The 23461-nt window shown below is 32.3% G+C and overlaps 1 protein-coding gene and 1 pseudogene across 2 annotated transcripts in view; one reads left to right on the top strand and one right to left on the bottom strand.

Moving 5' to 3' along the window:
• The window catches only part of LOC117929024 (crossover junction endonuclease MUS81), a 33219-nt gene extending 18300 nt beyond the window's left edge, over positions 1–14919 (bottom strand). For both annotated transcript variants that reach the window (XM_034849210.1, XM_034849211.1), the window contains exons 1-13: positions 14596–14919; positions 13875–14029; positions 13683–13761; positions 13489–13575; positions 13263–13388; positions 12134–12362; positions 9188–9395; positions 8948–9078; positions 8026–8115; positions 7764–7912; positions 5152–5209; positions 1836–1994; positions 501–580 (exon numbers count right to left, since the gene is read on the bottom strand). In XM_034849210.1, the coding sequence (XP_034705101.1) occupies positions 501–580; positions 1836–1994; positions 5152–5209; positions 7764–7912; positions 8026–8115; positions 8948–9078; positions 9188–9395; positions 12134–12362; positions 13263–13388; positions 13489–13575; positions 13683–13761; positions 13875–14029; positions 14596–14789 (1745 nt within the window). In that variant the 5' untranslated portion in view covers positions 14790–14919. The remainder of the gene's footprint in view (positions 1–500; positions 581–1835; positions 1995–5151; positions 5210–7763; positions 7913–8025; positions 8116–8947; positions 9079–9187; positions 9396–12133; positions 12363–13262; positions 13389–13488; positions 13576–13682; positions 13762–13874; positions 14030–14595) is intronic.
• A 6414-nt stretch (positions 14920–21333) lies between these two features.
• On the top strand, positions 21334–23461 carry LOC117929347 (annotated as a pseudogene).

Below are 23461 nucleotides of genomic sequence, written 5' to 3'. Positions count from 1 at the left end.
ATAATGTAAACCTAAGCTTGACATTTTAGTTTGATTCCACAACCTCTGAGGTATATCTGTTTAAATAATATGACCTCTTCTAATATAGCTGATCACCAATATAAATAAATGATCAACAGACCAAATGGCAAGCTTCTTTTAAAAATCAATTGAACTTATTTAGTGAGATAATCTGTTGAACTTCTTCTAAAAGCTGAGAGGTGACTAGGATTTTTGCAATGGAATGCTTGTTTGATAAATATCTTCCATGAATTAATGCTTGCATGGTATTTTTGAACTGAAGAGTCGTTTCAGGGGTATTGTTTTATCTTTCCCTAATCAGAACATTTTAAAGGTAAAAATACAACTAGTTAAATTATACACACATACAATATACAAGCATTCAAGAAATAATTTACTTCCCAGGATAAATGATCAACCTTACTTCTTGATGATATCAAAGAGAGACATATTTAATAAAGTAGAAACAACCATTGCCCTTAAGAAAGGGGAATGCTTACGCTGTTTTGATGCTTTCAGCTGCTTCAGAAGAATTTGGATCACCTTCCACTAGATATATCAGCTTCTTAAGTCCGCATCTCTTAGAACATGCAAATTAATAATGAAAAAATGCCAGGATGAGAAGCTCATTAGGATGAGACATTAACTAGTTACATCAATGGATTTAAAAACATATATTTTGTTATTCAATGATTAGCAAGAGCACAAGTTACCCAAACTAAAAGTTAGGTAATTTTACATAGCTATAAATGTAGCTAAAGTTCAAAAATGTATAGCAAGTAAATGAACATGTGTAAGTCTGAGAACCAATGAATAGGGGGGAAAGTAAAATATACAGTGATGGTATAAGTACTGTTTCAATGGATGAAGTAACTATGTTGATTCTCAATCCTTTTTTATTACCCCTGCCTTATTCCGCTTGCCTGAAACAACATATTTTGTTATTGGATTACATACCAAATGTGTTGTCAAAAAACTAAGGTAAGCCTAAGAAATGGACCTACTACGTGATTCATACTTACTAAAACATTAGCTGACATATGAAGCAAAATTTAAGTAAAAAGATTAAAACATAGTTATTACAGGTTTTTTGAAGCTAGGTGTAGAGCAAGTCAATTTGAACTCATTGTAGGATTTTGAACTCATGATAAGCTTTAAAAACCACTTGCAAAGCTGCAGGTGGTAGAAGCCAAGATGAACTTGGTTATGGCCCAACACTTGACAAATGATGCTAGCTACTGGAAACATATACTCTAGCATCAAGAGTCATTACAAAAAATATTATACAAATGTCAATTTCCTAAAGGTTTTAATAGAAAAACCGTTAATGCTCTAGGAATAAGCCTGTCCACAAGAAGTTACAATAACATGAATCAACACAGAGAGATTTTTTATGACTACCACAACAAAACAACAAAATATATCTATAAATAAACCTGTCAATGGATCAAATCATATATATATGATACACACTAGGTCTATTTTGTACTCCTTTTCCTTATACACCCAAGAGATTTTGTACTTAAGCATGAAATATTGTAACACATTACAGAGTCGATAAACAAAAGACAGCACAGAAATAGACCCAACCTACATTTATATACTATAGAATATAAGTTTGAACATTTGCAGGTTGGGACAAATGTCTGATAACAATCATATTCTGACTCTGGTTTTGAAACCTTAAGGCCATTGCATTTTATTGGATCAGAACATATTTCAATAATTTCAGCTCAGGTCTAACACAATCCTCTCGCCACACATACATATGATAAACGATAACGACCTTACTAAATTTCAATAAACCATTCAGTTATTCCAGTAAAAATCAGTACCAAAAGCCTTAACTTCTGATCCTTGTAGCGATTATCCCTGATTGAACAGCGTAAATCATTAACATTCTTCCTCTCAACAATAAAATCAAGAACATATTCACTGTCAAGATGTTTATGACGAGCTACCCAGATACCATCTCCAACTGGTAACCGTCTAACCTGTGGAAGGGTTCATATGGAAAATCCAACATCAGCTATATCACTCTAATCCTGAATAAAAAAGCAAACATTTTCACATTTCAATTTTTGCATTTGTAACAATAAACATGCATATTCAATTGTTTAATAAAATAAACTGAGCCAAGTCGTTTCAACAAATATTACTTGGAGGCAAGGAAATAAATCAAAGATCATTATAAATTGAATCATTATTGTTAGTGCGGTATATATTGTGGATTCATATCTTAAAAGCTTAAGTTTTTGGGAAAGTTCATAGCTGAATGTGCTACTAGATGACGGTTAACTAGAAGTCTCAAATTCAAGTCCCTCCTACTACTAATGTCTCCATGTATTCATGTATAATTCATAACTACTGTTGTTCTGTCTCTCCACGTGCCAAAATGGAGCTTAGGGTAAGGAAGGTGTTAGCCTAATTTACATTGTAGGCCAATATTCTAATAGGTTAAACTTTTAGGTTTGTTGGTAGCCTAACTATATGATTCAAAACACAGCTAAGGTGTTGTTTGCTTTTTTGACCAGTCTTAAAGCAACTTGCTTTAAGACTTGAGACATTCTAAAGGTAATTTGCTTCTTAACTTATCACTTTTCCTAAGATAATTTTGTCTCAATACAAAAAGCAATATTTCTTACATTTATCTTAATGGAAAACATCGCTTTTCTCTTTTCTCCTTCCAACCTTTAAATTTTTTACAACACTTGAACCCAATTTCTCACTCAAATTAAAAGTAATTTCATTTTTGAAATTTTCAGATAATTATTGATTTAAAAATAAATCGAACAACCAATGTTTTGCAATTTGAATGGGAAATGAATTTACCATAAATTAGCAAAGTCATCGGGAAAAAAAATAAAAATAAATAAAAAAAATCAAATACGAGTAAAACAAGTTCATTTGTCCATTTGCCCTTATTTCTTAAGTAAATTTAGATCTCAAATTTTCTCGTGAATTCTTACTAAAAACAAAACCAATAACATAGAAATCACTCAATTTGGAAAAAAATGTATCTAAAATAAATCCACAAATTTTCAAAGAGAAAATTGAATTAACTACATATAGGATGCAACCACTATTTTTACCTTACAACTCATCCAATTCTCAACAAAATCAAACTCATAAATTTTTGTAGATTCTTCATTCAAAAACAAAAATAATAACATTAAAATCATAAGTTTTGGATTACAAATAAATTTAATACAATTTTTCTAAATTCAACCCCTTACAATCAAAGTCGGAGCCAGATATATTGGTTTGAGAAGGCAAGGTTGAAATATGTACAATCATAATGTAAGGTTGAAATATGTACCATCATAATGTATATAAATACTTAGATTTTATAATAATAATAATAATTCAAAAGAATTTTTTAAAAAAAACTAGAAAATAGTAAGAAATATGACTATAAAATTTTCAATAATTATAAAAATTCTTGTAGCAAAAAAAATTAAAAAATTTCAAGGAATTTTATAAATTTTCTAATAAATATAATTTTATTTTTTTTCAAATAAATAAGGCTTTGTTTAAAAAATGTTTTCAAAAATAGTTTTTGAAAACTATTCTTTGAAATTTTGTAGAATAAAAGTTTGTTTGGGATTCTAAAATATTTTTAACCTATTTTAAAAATATGTTTTTAAATATGTTTTAAAAATAATTTTTATATACAATGCTTTATTTTTAATCATTCTACATACTTGTATAATTATTTTTTAAAACAACCCTAAGAAAACAAATGAAAACAACCAAAAACAATTAATAGATATGTTCTTTGAAACACCATTTTTCTGGTTATCAAATATGTGTTTTTTTTTTTTTTTGTTCTAGAAAACATAAAACTATTTTTAAAAATTGTTATCAAACAAAATCTAAGTAAAAAATCAACTAAAAGTAATGAGATTTTTTTCCTTAAAATTTTCTATGATATGATAATATTGGAATGGCATTATTAGCAAAATAAAATTTTAAATCTAAATATAAATTCTCATAATGTGAATAATTAAATAGCACACAACCTAATATAATTATTTAATTTATTTCTAAATTAGATATTATTAATTAAATCTCAAAATTTTACAAAAAAAAACAATCAAACTCAAAATTAAAGAGAACATACAATTTTAAAAAAATTGTTCACTAGAATCTCAAATACAAAATTATCAAAAAAAATTAATATTATTAGAAAAGTTATAATAAAATTAAAATTTACATATGATGAAAGAATGAAAAATTAATAAGATGTTGTATGCATGACAAAAATTAAATTATATTTTAAAATTTCAAAATTAAATTTATCTTTTTTGGAGTACAAAGTTTCTATTTTATTTTTTATTATTTGAAAATTATATTTATGAGATTTTTTTAGGGGCAAAATTTTGGGGAGGAGGGCATGTGCCCCCTTGGCCACTACAAGCTCCATTAGTGCTTACAATACAACTAAACCAAATAAGTGAACCACCACCAATTCCAATGAAATCTCTCAAATTGGAACCCAAAACATGATTCATATTATTCATCTAAATATCTAATAGAATCAACAATTCCAATTAATTTAAAAAAATAAAAAGTTATGATTTAATGTTTTCCTCAAATTAAAATCTTGAATATTAACAAATTAATTTTAATAATTGAATACATATTTTAATCACATATCCATAAGTCCAAAGATGCACCACATTAGAACCAATGAGTAATCAATGACATTTAACCTCGAAATTTCTAACATTCTTTTATCGACCAAATATAATTAGAATCCATAATTGATATCAATTACCAATTTCCTAACTAATTAAATAATTAATTATTATAAATCCTTTGTATTGTAGTAAATTTTAGTATTTTGGGATATTTGAAAATATGTTAAATTACTATTTGCTTTCAAATTATTCATTTTCAAATATATTTATCTTAATTATATCAAATAAGAAGAAACATAATAATTAATTTCCTATTGCAATTGAATTGCATCAAAAAAATCAACTTAATAAGAAAAATGTTAGTCCCCCAAATGTTGACAAGCCTTGAACTTTGATTTGCATGATGGCTAAGGAAAAATCAAAACCAACAAAATCAATATTTATATTCCATTGATACTCAATGAACCTTTGGAAAGATTTAACTCATATTAGAGTAATAAAAGCTCACCTCTATTTGAATTTTGAATTGAGTGCAAATATTCTCAATAATTTTCCTTGATCGTGACCTGAAAACCACATGGTACATAAGAGTAATCCATGAGAAACAATGCTGGCAAGGACAATGCAATAAAAGCAGAAGCACAAATGTATCTATATTGCCACAGCAACAGCAAGATAGCATAATTTACCAAAGATTTCTTGCACCAAAATAGGGAAATGGTTAATGATACAATCAACCAATGAATCGTGACTTTAAAGTTATTTCATTGCAAAAATTGATCTAATGAAAGTAACTAGAACCCCAAATTGAAGTAATAATATTATTTAATAACCCACAGCACTCAATATTTCTTCTTTAGTTCTTATACATGGAGTCTTTATGGATCCACACAACTTTAGTTCTCCATTTCCGTGTTCCAAACCATTCTTTCGATTCTTTGCTTTTTCTTTTTCTTATTTCCATCTCTTTATTTATTCATTCAATTCATAGTCAAATATGAAATGGACAGACATCAATTAGATCCCCATCAAAGAATATCATTTATGGCGGACAATAGCCACAAAAATTCATCATCATAATGATTTTTACAACCACAACAAAACCATTTTGCTAGCTTTGTATGTGATATCAAGTTTCAGACTTTGAGCTCATAGGATTGATAAATCGTTGAAAGCAGCCCTGCAGATGGGGAAATGGACAAAAATAAATTATCGAAGGAATATGCAGGAAGCAAGTGTGCTGAAATGCTCATCTTCTATCATGAGGAAAAGGGAAATTATTTCCAATATATCAGTTGAGAGTGAAAATGTCACCAATTGTTTTTACTAAAGTAATATGGAGTGAATCAAAGAAATTAGCCCAAACAAGCACAACTAATGTAACACAAGTTAAATAAATCATTACTTACAGCAGCAGTAATAGCAAATCCCAAAACCTAAAAACTGTAAAATAACTGATGGTGTTACATTAAGGGAAAAACTATCAATTAGGATATAAAACTATTCAACTTCATAATAAATAAGATAAGGTAAGCCGTAACAAGATATAACTTCCAGACAAAGTAGATTATTTCAGTCCTTTTCCTTCTGATAGGTAAAATAAACCATACTTTAAAGGCAATAATAGTAGAAACATCAGGATTCCAGTAAAACCGTTATATCAAGAATCCATTCCAAAACCTGATCAAGCAGATATGCAAAGCAAACAGTAAATTCATGATGTTTTTTCCTTTTTGGATTATAGGATAGAGTAGGAGAATTGATAAAGGGAATGGAGATGATGATAGAGATCATAGTGAGAAACAGAAGAATTCATTCATGATGTTTTTTCCTTTTTGGGTGATAGGATAGAGTAAACCTATGATCTTTTGCTAAGCTGATCCTGGCAGAAGGCTTTTTTCTGCTTAAATAAACCCAAATACCTAATTGAGAATTTATCATTTAGATGTAAGAAGAAATAAATTCCTAGAATGTTCAGTAAATGTTTTATCCCAGAGCTAATTTTCAAGAATCACAATTCACAAGTATTTTCCTCAAATTTCTATAGAAAAAGTCAAACTAAAAATAGGGTTAATACAAACATAATAACCAGAAATCACTCATCCAAAAAACTCCACCAGTCGATCGTTAGGTATTCTAGGCATCGAGTCTTTCATTTTCGTATTTCTTTGTTCTTTCTAATTCATTCACTTCAAGGCTGGTTCTGAACGCCGCGTAACATCATATGCAACTGCACACTTTCCAAATCTCACCTACATGTACATTGACGCAACAAAACTTTCAAAAGAAAGTCTCGACGTGTCAGACACTGCTGGGATCATTTCCTCACAAGAACAACTCCCCTTAGAGAATTGGATATGGTGAACCTTTAAAAGATTACTGAAACCTCAAAAACAAAACCAATTAAGACAGTGACATCGGTTAATCCGATGAAAGATTAGAAAGGTAATAGGAGGATTCAATCCACCTGTAGGTTTCCCTACTGCTACCATCAAATCTGTTACCTTTCTTGTGAAATTCTCTTCCTCCTGGAATAGTACTGCCTTCATCAAATGATCACATCAACAAGTTGATCAATTGATTAAACTTTCCAAATTAAAGAAAATAGAATAATTGGGCAAACAGTTACAAAAACAAAATTAACAAACAAATTTCACATTGTCATTTCTGTTTTCTCAAATTAATTGCCTTGCCCATCAAAAAACATTTTGAAACCCATACTTTTTTTCCCAGTCTATTGACAATCAACTGAAAATAAAGAGTATAGTAGTACAGTCAAGTAAGAAGAACCATTTTTTCATTGCAAAGCACACTGAAAATCCATTCAACTAACTATAATAAAAAATTAATAAAAGGATTGGATAGAATCAGATATTAGACAGCATATATGCATTAAAAGAAGTCCTCCAAGTTGTTCCAAAAGCATGACAGAAGTGATGCTAAAGAATGAAAGAGATTGCAGCAAGGCAAAGCAGAACAACATATTTCATTGTAAGTGAAATTCAAAAGCTTCAGCACAATATGGGATCTTATATCCAGACAACATAACAGGTGTCTCTAAGTAGCTTCTCAACAGTGGAGGTGATAGGCAAAGGAAGCTAATAATAAGAAATCACTAACCCTTGAGTAGTAAATTGCTCCCGATCATCCAATATTAAGACTACTTCATATACATCCTCAAATCTCTCACCAACAAGCAGAGGAGGCATTGTCAAAACATTCATATTCACTTTCAAGCCATCTGAATTTAATTTTTGAACAGGATAATCCTAAAACATTCAATAAAAAGATGAGCAACAATTTACTAAGAATTTACACTATATCTTAAAACAAGCATGCATTTGAATAGAGAAAAAAAAAAATAGAAATCTTATATGATTACATCTGAGTAACCAGATTTGCACGAGTTGTGCAGGTAAATTGTGAATAGAAGATCAGGATCCAACAATAATTGACACCCTCCATATAAAATCTACATTGGAAAAGATTATTTAGTAAATTTCAAAAACTTTAATCTTATATGATATATCATAATTGTCAAATTATGTAACAATATTAATTATCTCATGTTCTTCTCATTATCATATAGTATAAAGATACACAGTTAAATCTTGAGAAAAACAGGTACACATGCATAACATATTTTATTGCAACAATGGAACATAAACTGTATGATCAAGTTCATGAAAGAAATTAAGGTTCAAAGAGGGAAGACATGCATCCACCAATATGTTGTATATGCAAACCAACATGTAGAACCTCAAGAGTGAAGGTTCATTGCACGAGTTCATCAGAAGATCTAAAAAATAATTTCCCATAAGTTTTAATTATATATCTAAGTCAACTAGTCTACAACAAACTATGAACAATCAAAAGTTCCAACTATTACCCAACCAAATTCCAAAATCAAACCTTTAAGCATGTATGAAACTATACTAGTTAAGATATTGATGTACAAACTATAAAAATACCTTTTAGGTGCTTTGTTTTAAAGATACACAATCTAGTGCAAGTGTCTCATACATCATATCCATCACATGAGGATTGTAAGAAAGAGCTGAGGTGCTATACATGTTGGTGATACTGATACAAATCAATTTTCATATACGTTACATCATATCATGCATTATAATGTTCTGAAGCTATGCCAAGTATTATGATTCTGGCATTTCTATCTTATGCACATGACCTAATGAAGGGTCACATGCTGGAGAACACATGCCAGGTTTCCACTTAATTGTTAGATAACCCATGATTTCTAGTGCAAAAGGTTGCATCATTTGTTTAAATAAATGCACACATACAGATGATGAACAAGCTCTCAAGGTAAAAGAGCTCTGCACAGAATCAACTGGATGTGAAGACTTTGGCATGAGTAGTGGTCCACCACAGGCAGAATCCATCTGACTATTTTCACTTATAAGATCCACTTGACCTGGAGAGCAATAAAGTGCCATATGAAGATACAAATCAAATAATTTAATATGAGAGAATGGATTGTCTTGCCTTCATTCATACGCAGTTCGAAAAAGAAGCATATATACCATCAATAAATGTGTGAGTGGTTGCTGTGGAGAGACAATCCTCTCTTAGATTTGCTTGAGACTCTGAATGAAAACCATAAACTTGATTTTCTCGAAGACAGCATAACACTGCAGGCCAGAGTGAGGACATCCCCTTCTTCTGGGAAATTTCTGCAACTTCAGTAAAAGCACGAAGTACTTCTTCCCTAGTATACCCCATACGTGTAAACTACACATATTTAAGCATAAATCAGACAACAAAATCTTGTAGAAGAAAGCAAGATAAAAGGCTATCATTTGAAACTGTTTTGATCATGAGGTAGGAAAAAAACGGCCTTAGGTTTCAAATTCCACTATGGTATTGTTCACCAGGTACATCTAGAAAGCACAAAAAAGATTGACATGACCCCTATGACAACAAATGTGGACCTTTCTGTTTGAAATCTGTTTAGACAAAATGGATTAAAATCCACTAAACACTATGAGAAACTATTGTAAGCAGAAGAGGAGGAGAGAGAAAGGGTTCTTGGGGTTATATAGGTCCAATTTGGTATTACTGGCTTTTAGAATAATCACTTTTGCATGTGCTAAAAGAAAAATTAGCTGTGATGAAAAGCAGTTGAATGCTTGATAAACTATGGTTTAAAAGAGCTATGTGTTTCAAAGTAACATTTAAGTGTTTGATAAACCAGATTATTAAATTGCTATGAAAATATGTAATGACCAAATAAAAACAAAGATGCCAAAATTTTAAACAATTTCCTTCATTTCAATATAAAAAGGAGCCTTTAATTAAATAAATCATTGTATTATTTAAAAACAAATTTTTAATATTTTCTCTTTCATTTTATCATTTTCCTATTTTAACTTCATTTTTCCTTTTTATGCTTAACAACGAGTATTATAACACAAATCGCAAGAGAAATAAATTCAAGTAAATATGTTGATGGTAATAATTTTTTTTATTTTCACATTTTATAATTAGTATATATAAGTCCAAAAGACAAGGCTCTAGAGTAGAAGAGGATGAGAAAGAAAAATTATATATATAAAGAAATCACTAAAGGAAATTATTTGAAGACATAACACACACTTTAAAATAAAAGGTTGATTCTTTGCAAAAATCACTTTTTATTTATTTTACCAAATGGATTAATTGTAAAAAATTATTGCAAAAGTGATTCTAATGGGCCTAGAATAAATCCCAAATGGAGACTTGGTAGTTTATCCCACTTTCTAATTCGGGAATTTTCTTTTTTTATAAGCATTTTCCACTTATACTTATGTTTATGCCTTCTATTGTATAAACTAGTGCCATTTTTTACCAATGATCTAACATTGTCAAACTCCTCTCTAATTTGTCACACGCTTGGCATGACTCATGAGGGTTGTAGTCTCCTTGGCCTTTTAGGGTTATACACTCTCCTCCAAAGTTCAGTGAGGGGGGCTTTAGAGATCATTTTTTATAAAATTAGGGTGGGCCACCACCTCTCTCCTTTTTTGTTTCCTCCACCTGTTTCCATATTTTCTACCTTGTTCTTCTCCACATCCTTCATGACACATGTCTGACTTTTTCTGAAGGGGCACTGTTTCTTACAATTTTTTTAAGAAAATGAATAGCCACACAGTTCCTATAGCAACAACTAAACTAAATCCTGAGGGGAGTTCAAAAGAGACACCTGAAATTAATTCTGGTAAAATTCCCTCTTAGCTAAGAAATGCACTTGATGGTTACTAGATGAGTCAATAAAGGAAACTCTCATCCCACCCAAATAAAGAAAACAAGAATTTCTTTCAACAAGTAAGCATAACTTCAGAAGGCTACACCCAAAACTCATAAAGCTGAACCACAATAACAGTCCCCCTACCAGAAAGGGGCCTAAGACCCTTCCCATTTTTCATCCTAAGCTTATTTACCGAATTATAAGATAGTATATTGTATTCTTGCTGATAGAGAACCATAGATATTTGCCATGGAGATCATTGGGATGTAACAAATTGTTGACTTATCAAGAAGCTTGGATTGCTCTGAAATGTTAAGAGTCTAGGTCAGCTATATAAGGAAGCTGCTATTTAGCAAGAAAGAAGGGACCGACCTTCTACTTGGGGTCTTTTGGGGACCTTCCCTCCATCTGCCTCAACCCCCAACCCCCACAAATCCTAAGGGTTTGGTTTGTTCTTTTCTTTTTTTTTTTTTGCTTTTTTTTTCTTCTGGTTGCAGAGCGTGTGTTGCTTGGAACCATCTTATCCGTAGGCTACATTTATTTTCTTTCAAATACTTACTTTAAGGATCTACCATTCTTTCTCATACTTCCTTTATCTAATATGATTTTCAATACCTTATCAAGCAAAAAAAGGAACATAAATTGATAAAATTGACAACCAAATGCCTTCTAACCATGATGACAAACACCCTCAAAGTCAGGAATATACCCTTGAATATGAAATTCTCAGACTACTCCATGGCAAATGAGGTCAGAACCAAATGTGGATCAACAATCACTCATGAAAAATGATCCACTTGCATGTATCACCTATGTTGGGACAAGCCGTCATTACAAGGCCCCACATGAGCTTTGCAAATCATGCTATTGCTATTTCAAATATCAGTATGCTTTTGTGATCTCTGAATTCTTTGCACCCTAACTAAATGCTATGGTTCAAATATAAGAGATACCACAACATAAAACCATTAGCATAACAATTAATGGTATTGGTGGAAAAAAAAATTGCCATTTAACAAAATATATTGACAGATACATGATAACATGTAAGATACCATGGACCATAGAAACTGTATAAGAAAGGAAGTTCCCAGTAACAAAAGAAACCTTCCACCAGTTTAGATAAAAGAAATTTCAGAAAAACAGAATAAAGATGGGAAGAAATAACAATGAAGTGTTCCCATTCTACAAATATTTAACTCCATAATACGAGGTATAAATTCAAAAATTAATAACATTATACCTTCTCAAGAGATTCAAGTGGAACGTCAACAGATTTCTTCTGCCCATTTAAGCAGGAATGTATTGTATCCTCTTCATCCAGGTCAGCATGATCAAACTCCAAATCTAACACATTGCTTGTGCCCAGATATGTAGTTTCTGTAGCAGCCAAATTCTCAATGGGATCAGCCAAACCAGATCTCAACAGACATTCATGTGCAGCTTCCCGGCCTTCTTGAGTTAGCATATACCTGAAGAATAATAAAGGTTCATGCAAAAACCACCTACTAAGCACAGCACAAGTTCTATACAAAGGAATTAATAACTGTCTGAGTATGAAAGGTCCTTTTGTTTCACATGAGATCTAAGTGCACAGTTTCACTGAGCCATACTAAACACCTGTACCATGTAGATAAGATCACAACACACAAAATTATATTTGGTACAAGCGTTTATAATCTCGTAAGGACAATTATTGTAGTTTACAAAAAATTATGACAAAGATCCAATAATAATATAGAGATGCCTCAGGTATTTGTCAGAAATTTCTAAATCTGCAATAGCAGTACTGGCACCACATTGATGGTTGTGGTGGTTCCAACAACAATGGTCAAAGCATTGGGAGTTGTCTCAATTATGGTGGCTAGAGGTTGTGGTGGTAGCAGTGCTAATGATCTGGTGTGACAGCTCAGTAAGTGAAACGGGTAATGGTAAGAATGATTGTGGCAGCTGCAGGTGATATGGTAATAGTTCAGGTGGCAACCAAAGGTGAGAGCAATGGGGTTGACTAGATGCTATCGGCAAGGGCAGTACCCGCCGGCTAGCTGCAAATTATAGAAATGTAATATGACAAATGTAAATTATTAAGTCTGTTCTCCAAGAATGCATTTTCAGGCTCTCAGCTCTCATAACCAAACACATTTTTTTCCTGAGAACACATCACAGAGAATAATGCTTCTATAAATGTAGAATAAACACAATCCAAATTACTTAAGTATAGAAGTGTACTCCATGTCACAATTTAGCAGTAAATTATCAAAATGAACAAGTCACAACAAATGAACATATAAAAAATTTTCCAGAAAATAAAACAATACATGATGCATATAACCAGAAAAGGGGAGATGAAAAATTGCAATTGAGGGCTATACTTCGCAGGGCAACTAGATTTCACAACTAGTCCTTTGGTTATCAATGTCTTCATGCAGCTCCATCCACTATACCATTCCCTAGAAGAACTTCCAAAATGCCCACGTTTTCCTTTCTCTTTTTCTGGCCTAAGAACATAAAATCCAGTTTCAAAACCATCATTCCCATCATCCAAAACCTTTTGAGAGGCTTAAGCAATGAATAAATAGAAAATATGAATCAACATACACAATTGGCACCCGTGAAAGCCCACTTGCTTCAGCTGCATTGATAAGGTCCTGTTTACCCATAAAATCACTCCCAGTTGCAGTCCCCCTGATGTTTGAAAAAGTTTGCTACTCATAATTCACTAAATTGACCAAAAGGAAAAAGAAAAAAAAAAAGGTGTACATAAATAGGAATTCAGATATTCAAGCTTATACCTGTACAGAGCAATCAGTAGCGCATAAGCCACAGAATTCTTTTGTGGCATATAACGTTTGGTCCCCTTAGCTTTCTTCCCTAAACAGATTAAATTGAGAATTGATTTGCAACCTTCATTGGTTTTTCTCCTTCAAACAACACGACATGGACAATTTGAAGCCCAAATGTAACAAAAAAAAAAAAAGAAATACCCTTTTCTGACAAATCTTGTGGTTCTGAAGTGCCTGAATCGGTCTTGAAATACTCCTGCATCAGCCTCAGAATCCATTTCCCCACGCCCCTGCCACAGATATAAACCAAACCGTTCCAAGCAGAAAGAGGGAAAAGAATCAATAAACCCCATTGCCTGTCAAGAAAATCGATAAAATAAAACCAACTTTAAATCTGGTATATGCTTACATGAAGCCTTAGCAAAGCAACAGAAAAATTGGAAGTTACCCATTTGAGCTTAGAAAATTTTAAGAGTGTTCGGACAGGGCTTGGAAATTCCGGAAAGAAAAAAGTGTTACATCAATATAAGAACAGGAAGAAGAAAAAAGTTCCCTTTTCCGGGAAAGTGGTTATTTCCTGGGGAAACAAACACAGACCCAATTGAGCCGCCAAAAATAAAAAATAAAAAATCGTAGGCAATCATGGAGACATTAAAATAAATAAATAAAGATGTGTACATAAAAACCAGCGGAATAAAAAGAAAATTTTTCCTTTTCCAGGAAAACAGTCATTTTCCAGCTAAAGAAGCAGAGACCCAATAGAGTTGAGAGAAGCCCTTTTAAGTTCATGACGGGTATAACGAATTGGAAAAAAAAAAGGTGGAGGGGGGAGATGCTCAATCAACTCAAATGGAGAGTTAAAAAGAAACAAATTCCTTTCCCGGAGGACTCTCAATTTCCCAGGAACCAAACAATGACTCACTTGATCTGAGAGAACTCCTTGAGGGTTTTGACTGGGACTTCGGATCTGCAAACATTGGAATAAGCTCTGTAGAGCGTCAGGTCAATGTTCTCCGAAATTCCCTTGGGCTGCTCCGCCATTTCTTGCCTCTTTCTCCACAAGAACGCGGCAAGCTCTTCGTTCTCTGGGCACACCACTCTAACCTGATTCTCCATTTGGCGTTCGATGTTCTAGAATCTCGTGCAGTTGATCGATTTAGGGTTTTGATTTGGGCATTTTGATTTTGGGAGGTTGCAGAAGGGAATAATAAAACCGCGCCAGGTTCGTCTCTGTTGGGGAGTTTTGAAATTGCCACCTTGCCAATTCAGCAAGTCCCCCAATTTTCGTTTTAAATTAAAAGACGAATTTACCCCAATTGGTTATTACATCAAGGGTTGTTCTATGATACCCACTCTTCATTTTGGGGGTACCTACCCACATTTGACCCCAATAAAAATATGACATGTGTAAAGTACATATCATTAAAAAATTTATAAAAACTTATCAAACCGGTAAAGATGACTTGTTGGTGAGAAATAATCACATGCATTTCATATATATCTAAATATTACAACCTTTTTATAATTTATTATTAAATATCAAATATAATTTGTTATTTAATGCATTACCTAACTCTATCTAAAAAAAGAAAATCTTACCTACTACTCTTATACTCTCATTATTCATATATAAAAAAAAGGATAGTAATTTAATATGAAAATTAAATAATTTCAACTACCAAATTACAAAATATGTAAGATGTATTTTGATGAATCAAATTTCAAGATCAAGTTCAAAACTTTTTGAGAGAAAAAATTTAAAATTTGTATTATATGAAGAAGATGAAGGATTTCAAGCGATTACAAGTGTCAAAGGTAATTTTTGATATTTTTTTATCCAAATATAATTGTTGTAGGAAGAAATGTGATGTTAAATAACGATTTTAGAATTTTTTATGAGTTTATTATAAAATTTTGTTATCAAATTGTTATTAATATTTTTATATAATTTTTTTTTTTTTTTTGTTCATAGATTAAATTTGAAGATGAAGCTTTATATGTCTTGAAGGATGTCAAGTGATTACAAGTGTTAAAAGGTAACATTTGATTTTTTTTTTTTTCATTTACATATAACTATTATAGGTAGAAATGTCATGTTAAATGACATTTAAATATGTAATGATTTATAATATCTAGATTTTTTAATTTTTTGTTCTGAGTTATTTTTAACCAAATTGAGAGCATTTAGTAATTTGTTATGAAATTGTCATCAATATTTTGTAAGAGATGGTACGAACTTTCTAAGAGAGTGTACGAACTTTCTAAGAGAGGGTACGAACTTTCTAAGAGTGGGTACGAACTTTCTAAGACAGGGTACGAACTTTCTAAGGGAGGGTACGAAATTTCTAAGAGTATGTACGAACTTTCTAAGGGTGGGTACAAACTTTCTAAGGGAGGGTACGAACTTTTTAAGACATGGTACGAACTTTCTAAGAGATGGTACGAACTTTTTAAGAGTGGGTACGAACTTTCTAAGAAAGGGTACGAACTTTCTAAGAGATGGTACAAATTTTCTAAGATATGGTACGAACTTTCAAATACCGGGTACGAACTTTCTAAGACCGGGTACGAACTTTCTAAGACCGAGTACGAACTTTCTAAGACAGGGTACGGACTTTCTAAGAGAGGGTACGAAATTTCTAAGAGTGGGTACGAACTTTCTAAGGGAGAGTACGAACTTTGTAAGAGATGATACGAACTTTGTAAGAGAGGGTACGAACTTTTTAAGGGTGGGTACGAACTTTCTTACTTTCTAAGGGAGGGTACGAACTTTCTAAGGGAGGGTACGAAATTTCTAAGGGCGGGTACGAAATTTCTAAGGGCGGGTACGAACTTTCTAAGGGCGGGTACGAACTTTCTAAGGGCGGGTACGAACTTTCTAAGGGAGGGTACGAACTTTCTAAGGGAGGGTACGAACTTTCTAAGGGAAGGTACGAACTTTCTAAGGGAGGGTACGAACTTTCTAAGGGTGGGAACGAACTTTCTAAGAGAGGGTACGAGCTTTCTAAGAGAGGGTACGAGCTTTCTAAGAGAGGGTACGAGCTTTCTAAGAGAGGGTACAAACTTTCTTAAAGTGGGTACGAACTTTCTAAGAGAGGGTATGAACTTTCTAAGAGAGGGTACGAACTTTCTAAGAGTGGGTACGAACTTTCTAAGAGTGGGTACGAACTTTCTAATAGAGGATATGAACTTTCTAAGATAGGGTACGAACTTTCTAAGAGATGGTACGAACTTTCTAAGAGAGTATACGAACTTTCTAAAAGTGAGTACAAACTTTCTAAGAGAGTGTACCAACTTTCTAAGACCGGGTACGAACTTTCTAAGAGAGGGTACGAACTTTCTAAGAGAGGGTACGAACTTTGTAAGAGTGGGTACGAACTTTCTAAGAGAGGGTACGAACTTTCTAAGAGATGGTACAAACTTTTTAAGAGATGGTACGAACTTTCTAAGAGTGGGTGCAAACTTTTTAAGAGAGGGTACGAACTTTCTAAAAGATGGTACGAATTTTCTAAGAAAACTTTCTAAGAGTGGGTGCGAACTTTCTAAGAGAGTGTGCGAACTTTCTAAGAGAGGGTACGAACTTTCTAAGAGTGGGTACGAACTTTATTTTATTGTAATTTAACTTTAAAAACCTTAAATTCAAAAAATGTAAAATTTGGAGAGTACGGAAAAAAATTAGGACGATCTAATTACCTAAACTTTATATATGATTACCAAAATGTTGAATTTTTATTAAAATACTCATTTCATATTAAAATATTACCATATTCATTTTTATGTTGAATTTAAATGTTTAATAATTTGTTAAAAATAAAATAATATAATTATGATATATGATGATTTTTTTTGTTAATAAATATGTTTTCAAATTTTATATCATTTTATTTTTTATTTTTTTCTAATTCTATTTTTATCTAATATTTATTTTATTTAAACCCAAAATTGTTGAGAATGGAAGAAGAAAGAATGCCACAACCTGTTCTTCCCTTAACCGGTTAAATGAAATTTTTATTTTAAATTTAAAATGGATGACCAAGATGTAATCTTGGACATCCAATGGCTTGAAAAGCTTTTTGGGTAGGTACCGAAGAGGTACCCTAGAATTTTCCTTACATCAATTGTGTAATGACTTTATCTACAAATCAAATTTTATAAAAATAACGCATTATTTTATAAAACAACTCTTCAGGAGCACATTTGACAATAAAAATAAATAAAAAACTAAGGCTTGTTTGGTTGGTGTTTTCAAAAATTGTTCTTTATCTTTAAACATAAAAAACACGTTTAGTAAAAGCAAGCATGAAAATATCAGTAATCACGGGTATATCGATACTTCGATTTTACGGATATATTGGATATATCGGAGATATATCGGCGGATATTTTGGAAAAAAATATTGGTAAGCTTAAAATTGTTAAAAACTCATGAAAATATAAGGAAAACCTCATAATAATATAATTAGACGTATAATAGACATTTTAAAGTTATTTTATTGAAAATTTTGATATATGTATAATATGATTTATCATATTTGATAATAATATCGTATGTATCGATAAAAATATGAATTTTATAAATGTACATTTATTATTAAATTACACCTAATATTATGATATTTGATTATAATACGTTTAATTTTAAAATATATATTAATATTAAAATATGATTCATTTAATTCAATTGTATTAAACAATATAAAGTAAATTAATATATATATATATATATATGTATATATATATATATATAATTTTTTAATATTTAATTAATTATTAATGATATTAAAAACATTATGAAGAAAATTATATAATTTTTATATTTTTGGTAATTAATTAAAAGATTTTGCATTTAATTATAAAATAATTATAATTATTTTATTCTTTAAAATATTCTTTATTTTATTTATATAATGAGTTTAAGTATATATAAATTTATTGCACATTATATATCAAAGGGCAAGTTAGCCCAGATGACAAGTGGATGAACCTCAAAACCAAATACACGATATTTCGGTGATATATCGTCAAAATATCGCGACATTTTCTTCCTTGGGTAATAGAGTGTTTTTTATTCTCAAGTGTTCTTTGTATTTTTCAAAGCCCGGTTTTCAAATAATAAAAAAAAAAATAGTATTCTCCATGTTTTTTGTCACTATTATGAAAACAACAAAAATGGGATGCTTTCTGTGTTTTTAATTAGTGTTCTCCATGTATTCTCACCTTTTCTTTGCATAGGAAAAGTTAGTTGGATAAAAATTCAACAATTTTTTAATTTTTTATTTCAATATTTCTTTTTGGATATTTCAAGATCTTATCCCCATATTATTTTTCAGATGTATTTCAAACCTAAAACCTCATTTCTTCTATTACATACCTTTCTATTATTAAATATGGTAAATAAGGAATAAAGGATTTTAAAATCAGTAGTTACATATCTTCCAATTATTCAGAGTAGTAAATAAAGAAGAAAGGATTTCATAATTAGTTGAGATCCAAATTTTGGGATGTTTCAAATATACAAATAAATAAGGTCTAATTGTCGAGATCATGAGCATGAAATGCTTTGTTTTTGTTTTTATTTTTTTCTTTATTATTTAATGGGTGAGGGGAGAATCATCTAGCAATTGTAATCTTTTTTGAATTTACAAAAATAAAATTCTATCATTTTTCCCATCTTTGTTCCGCATTGTATCATTTTGTATAAGGTAGTGATCTTGCTCGCATCTAGATGATGGAAGGAACTAGAGGGTAAGAAATGAAGTAAATTGAAGAAGCATTGAGGCAATTGCGTAACATTCAGATCCTCACTCTAAGAAATCAAACAACAAAACTCAAGCCTTGAAAGAGCTACGCAAAATTGCCATAAACTTAAAGTATGATTAGATGAGCAACAGTTTTGTGGCTTATCAATCAGATCATAATGAGACCTCACACCACAATGAATATAGGGAAAACCTTAATCTCACCGACAACTTCAAAGCTTAGTATGGTACGATTGATTTTCCGAAATTTGCTGGAATTGACCCCAACAATGGGTGTTCAGATGCCAAAGGTTTTCTCATTACTATGGAGGGGCAGAAGATCACAAGGTGTTTGTGCCTTTCATTTGTGTATATATATATATATATATATATATATTTTGTTTTTTAATCTCACAAGCTTCTTTAACTTTAACCCCCTAATTCCGTCTTTTATTTAAGAACGAGAAATTTGAAATGTAAGCATTTTTAGATTAGTTTTCACTCTATTTAATAGTCCTTTATACCTTCCACCATAAACTCAAGAAGGAATTTTTGTCCCTTCCTAATTTTTTCCATCATCTTCCCTAGTTTTTAATTCCCATGATTTGAAAGGAGCTGACTATGTGAAACGACATGGAAAGAGCGTACATCCATGTTCGCTCTTAATTCCTTAGTCCTCATATTAAGCTCTTCAAGACCTTTAGTAATATTATAATTACCTCACAATTATTATTCACAAAAATGTGGAAAATTGGACTAAATCTTAGGAATTTATGGGTAAAGACCCTACACTCGCATGAATTTTGAAGAAAAGTTGAAGGCACATACATAGTTTTGCAAATAAAAATTGATTATGGGAAGATGAATAGAGTTGATAAAAAGGAGTCAATGGTCCTGGTTTTCTCGAAAAGCCTTTTTAATAATTTCAATTATGGTTTACGAGTGGGAAATTATAACTAATCTTAGAAATCTCAAGTAATGCCATTGAATGGTTTTGTAGAAAACGAGAAGGTAAATGGTATTGGATAAGGTTGATGATAATTTATGAAACATGGGTATATATTTTAGTTTGAAAGTAATGTGGATAAACATTTGAGACATTGATAAATCAATCATTGCGTGACATGAATGTCTAAGAGGATGTTTGTTTTTTTGGCTTTTTAGCTAAAAGTAATTTGTTTTTAGAATTTAGGATTTTTGTTTTTTTTACCTTTTCACGATTTATTATAAATTTTTTATTGAATAAAAAAATTCAAAATATTTAATTTTTTCTAAATAGAAAAAATAACACATTAATTTTTCTTTATTTTTAAATATTTAATAAAAATAAAATACTACAAACATAAACAACCTAATATTTAATACTATTAAACATTAAGGTTCTATTTAGAATTAAGTAAAAAAACAAACACCATCTAAGTGACCACAAACAAGAGATTTGGAGTTTCAAACGTTTCTCTAATTTTTTTACTTCACTGATAATAAGGTGTGTAGGATGTTGTTTCTTGCGGGGAAATTTCTTGAAGTAAAATAGGACTTAAAATTAAAGCATCAACCAATCCAACCTATCCAACCTAATATTTTCCACACTCCTTAATTAAATCGCCAACAACCTATTTAAAGAAAAACTACTTTGTAACTTTTATTTTGCCACATAAAGATCTTCAAAATCCCCTCTGGTCCCAACTCACAACTTTCGTGTCAGCATTACCTGTCTAATTTATCCAGAGAGTCTTTTAACAATTTTAGAAAAATCTCAAATTAGTGAAATGTTTGACTATAAAATTCACACTTCGGGATTTGTAATCTCGCTCATTCAATTTTCCCACTCTCTTTGTATCTCTTTACCGTGAGTTGAACTTCGTGTCTTTTGGTTTTTCCTTTTATGTGGCGTGATTGAGTTTATTATTGAAAAAGGCAAAGATGACAAAGATCGAAAAGGTTGGTAGCTTTGAATCGAAAATCACCGTTTATGTGGTAGTTTGTTGGGTTCTAGCGGCCTGTGGAGGTCTGATGTTCGGCTACGACATCGGAATTTCAGGTGCAAAATGCTTGCATGTGTTCAGTCATTCATTATTCCGATTTTATTTTATTTTTATGAGCTTTCTCTTGGTAATCTAAAGCGTGCCTTCGAAGATGATGGTATAATCCAATTCCAATCCTTGGACGTTTTTCAATTTGTCAGCATGATCCTACAATGAATAAGTCGTTCAAATCACTGGATCACAGTAGCGATTTTTAAATCATTGAAGATGTAATCCAGCAGCTTACGTTTAAATCGTTGTTGTCATTGGTGTGGCAGGTGGAGTGACGGCCATGGATGACTTCCTCATCAAGTTCTTTCCGGCCGTTTATCAAAGAAAGCTTCGTGCGAAGGAAGACAACTACTGCAAGTATGACAATCAATACCTTCAGCTTTTCACATCTTCACTCTATCTCGCTGCTCTCGTTTCCAGCTTTGCTGCCTCAAAGATGTGCTCCAAATTGGGTCGAAAGCCCACGATTTTCGTGGCATCTGCCTTTTCTTGTGTGGCAGTCTCTTGAGCGCGGCCGCTCAACGAATTTGGATGATCATCCTTGCCAGGGTTCTTCTAGGTGTTGGGGTGGGCTTTGGCAATGAGGTATTAATGTTGCACCAGTTACAACAGTTTTTATCATCATCCTTCTCCTTTTCGCATTAAAATCATCAATTTTTCGCGCACTGCTGCTTTAAATTGTCGTAACTTTCGGAACCCTTTTTTTGTTGAATTCACATCGTCGAGATTTTCGATCATCAAATGCTAGGCATTGCTTTGAAGGTATGAAACACCAGCGTGGAATGCTAATTATAACTAATTACATCAACATCTTGAAAATTTTGTAGGCTGTTCCTCTATTTTTGTCGGAGATTGCACCAGTCCAGCATCGAGGAGCTGTAAACATTCTCTTCCAACTCTTCATTACAATAGGGATTTTGTTCGCAAATTTGGTAAACTATGGCGCGTCCAAGATTCATCCATGGGGATGGAGACTGTCTTTAGGCCTTGCATCCCTTCCGGCTGCCTTCCTATTTGTAGGCTCTGTGGTCATCATTGAAACACCGGCGAGCCTGGTCGAGCGTAATCAAGAATCTCAAGGGCGATCAACGCTTAAGAAGATAAGGGGAGTAGAAGATGTTGATGCGGAGTTTGAACAGATTAAAATGGCTTGCGAGGCAGCACGAGAGGTCAAGGATCCATTCAAGAGACTCATGAAGCGCTCTAGCATGCCCCCACTAATCATTGGCGTTATGATGCAAGTGTTTCAGCAGTTTACGGGGATCAATGCTATCATGTTTTATGCACCGGTTTTGTTTCAGACCGTCGGGTTTAAGAATGACGCATCTTTGTTGTCATCTGTCATCACCGGACTTGTGAATGTTTTCAGCACGTTGGTCTCGATCTATGGTGTTGACAGGGTCGGGAGGAGGAAACTGCTTCTCCAAGCTTGCGTCCAGATGTTCATATGCCAGGTGATGTATTGAATAGGCATAACCCTGCTTTTTCTTAAGTTTTCCAAGTAGCCTGTTCACATATTGGTATTGACCGTGGATCATTTGCAATGCTATATGATGCAGACTGCAATTGGAGCAATCCTACTAGTTCACTTGAAAGGTTCGAACTCTCTGGACGAAGGACTAGCAGGGCTTGTGGTGGTGCTAGTGTGTTTGTTTGTTATGTCCTTTGCATGGTCATGGGGTCCTCTTGGTTGGTTGATACCCAGTGAAACTTTTCCTCTGGAGATAAGAACTTCCGGGTTTGCATGTGCAGTGAGCTCCAACATGCTCTTCACCTTCATCATTGCTCAGGCATTCTTGTCGATGATGTGCCACATGCGTGCCTTCATATTTTTCTTCTTTGCTGCTTGGATAGTGGCCATGGGGTTGTTCGTGTTATTCCTGTTGCCCGAGACAAAGAATGTGCCGATTGATGCCATGGTTGAGAGGGTGTGGAAGCAGCACCCGGTCTGGAAGAGATTCATGGATGATTATGATGGTAAAGAAGGCATAAAAAATGTTGGGATGATCATATGA

The sequence above is a fragment of the Vitis riparia genome, chromosome 13, assembly GCF_004353265.1.
Source record: "Vitis riparia cultivar Riparia Gloire de Montpellier isolate 1030 chromosome 13, EGFV_Vit.rip_1.0, whole genome shotgun sequence".
NCBI lineage: Eukaryota > Viridiplantae > Streptophyta > Magnoliopsida > Vitales > Vitaceae > Vitis > Vitis riparia.
Note: the sequence above shows the minus strand (reverse complement) of the source record. Positions and strands in the feature narration are given on the sequence as shown.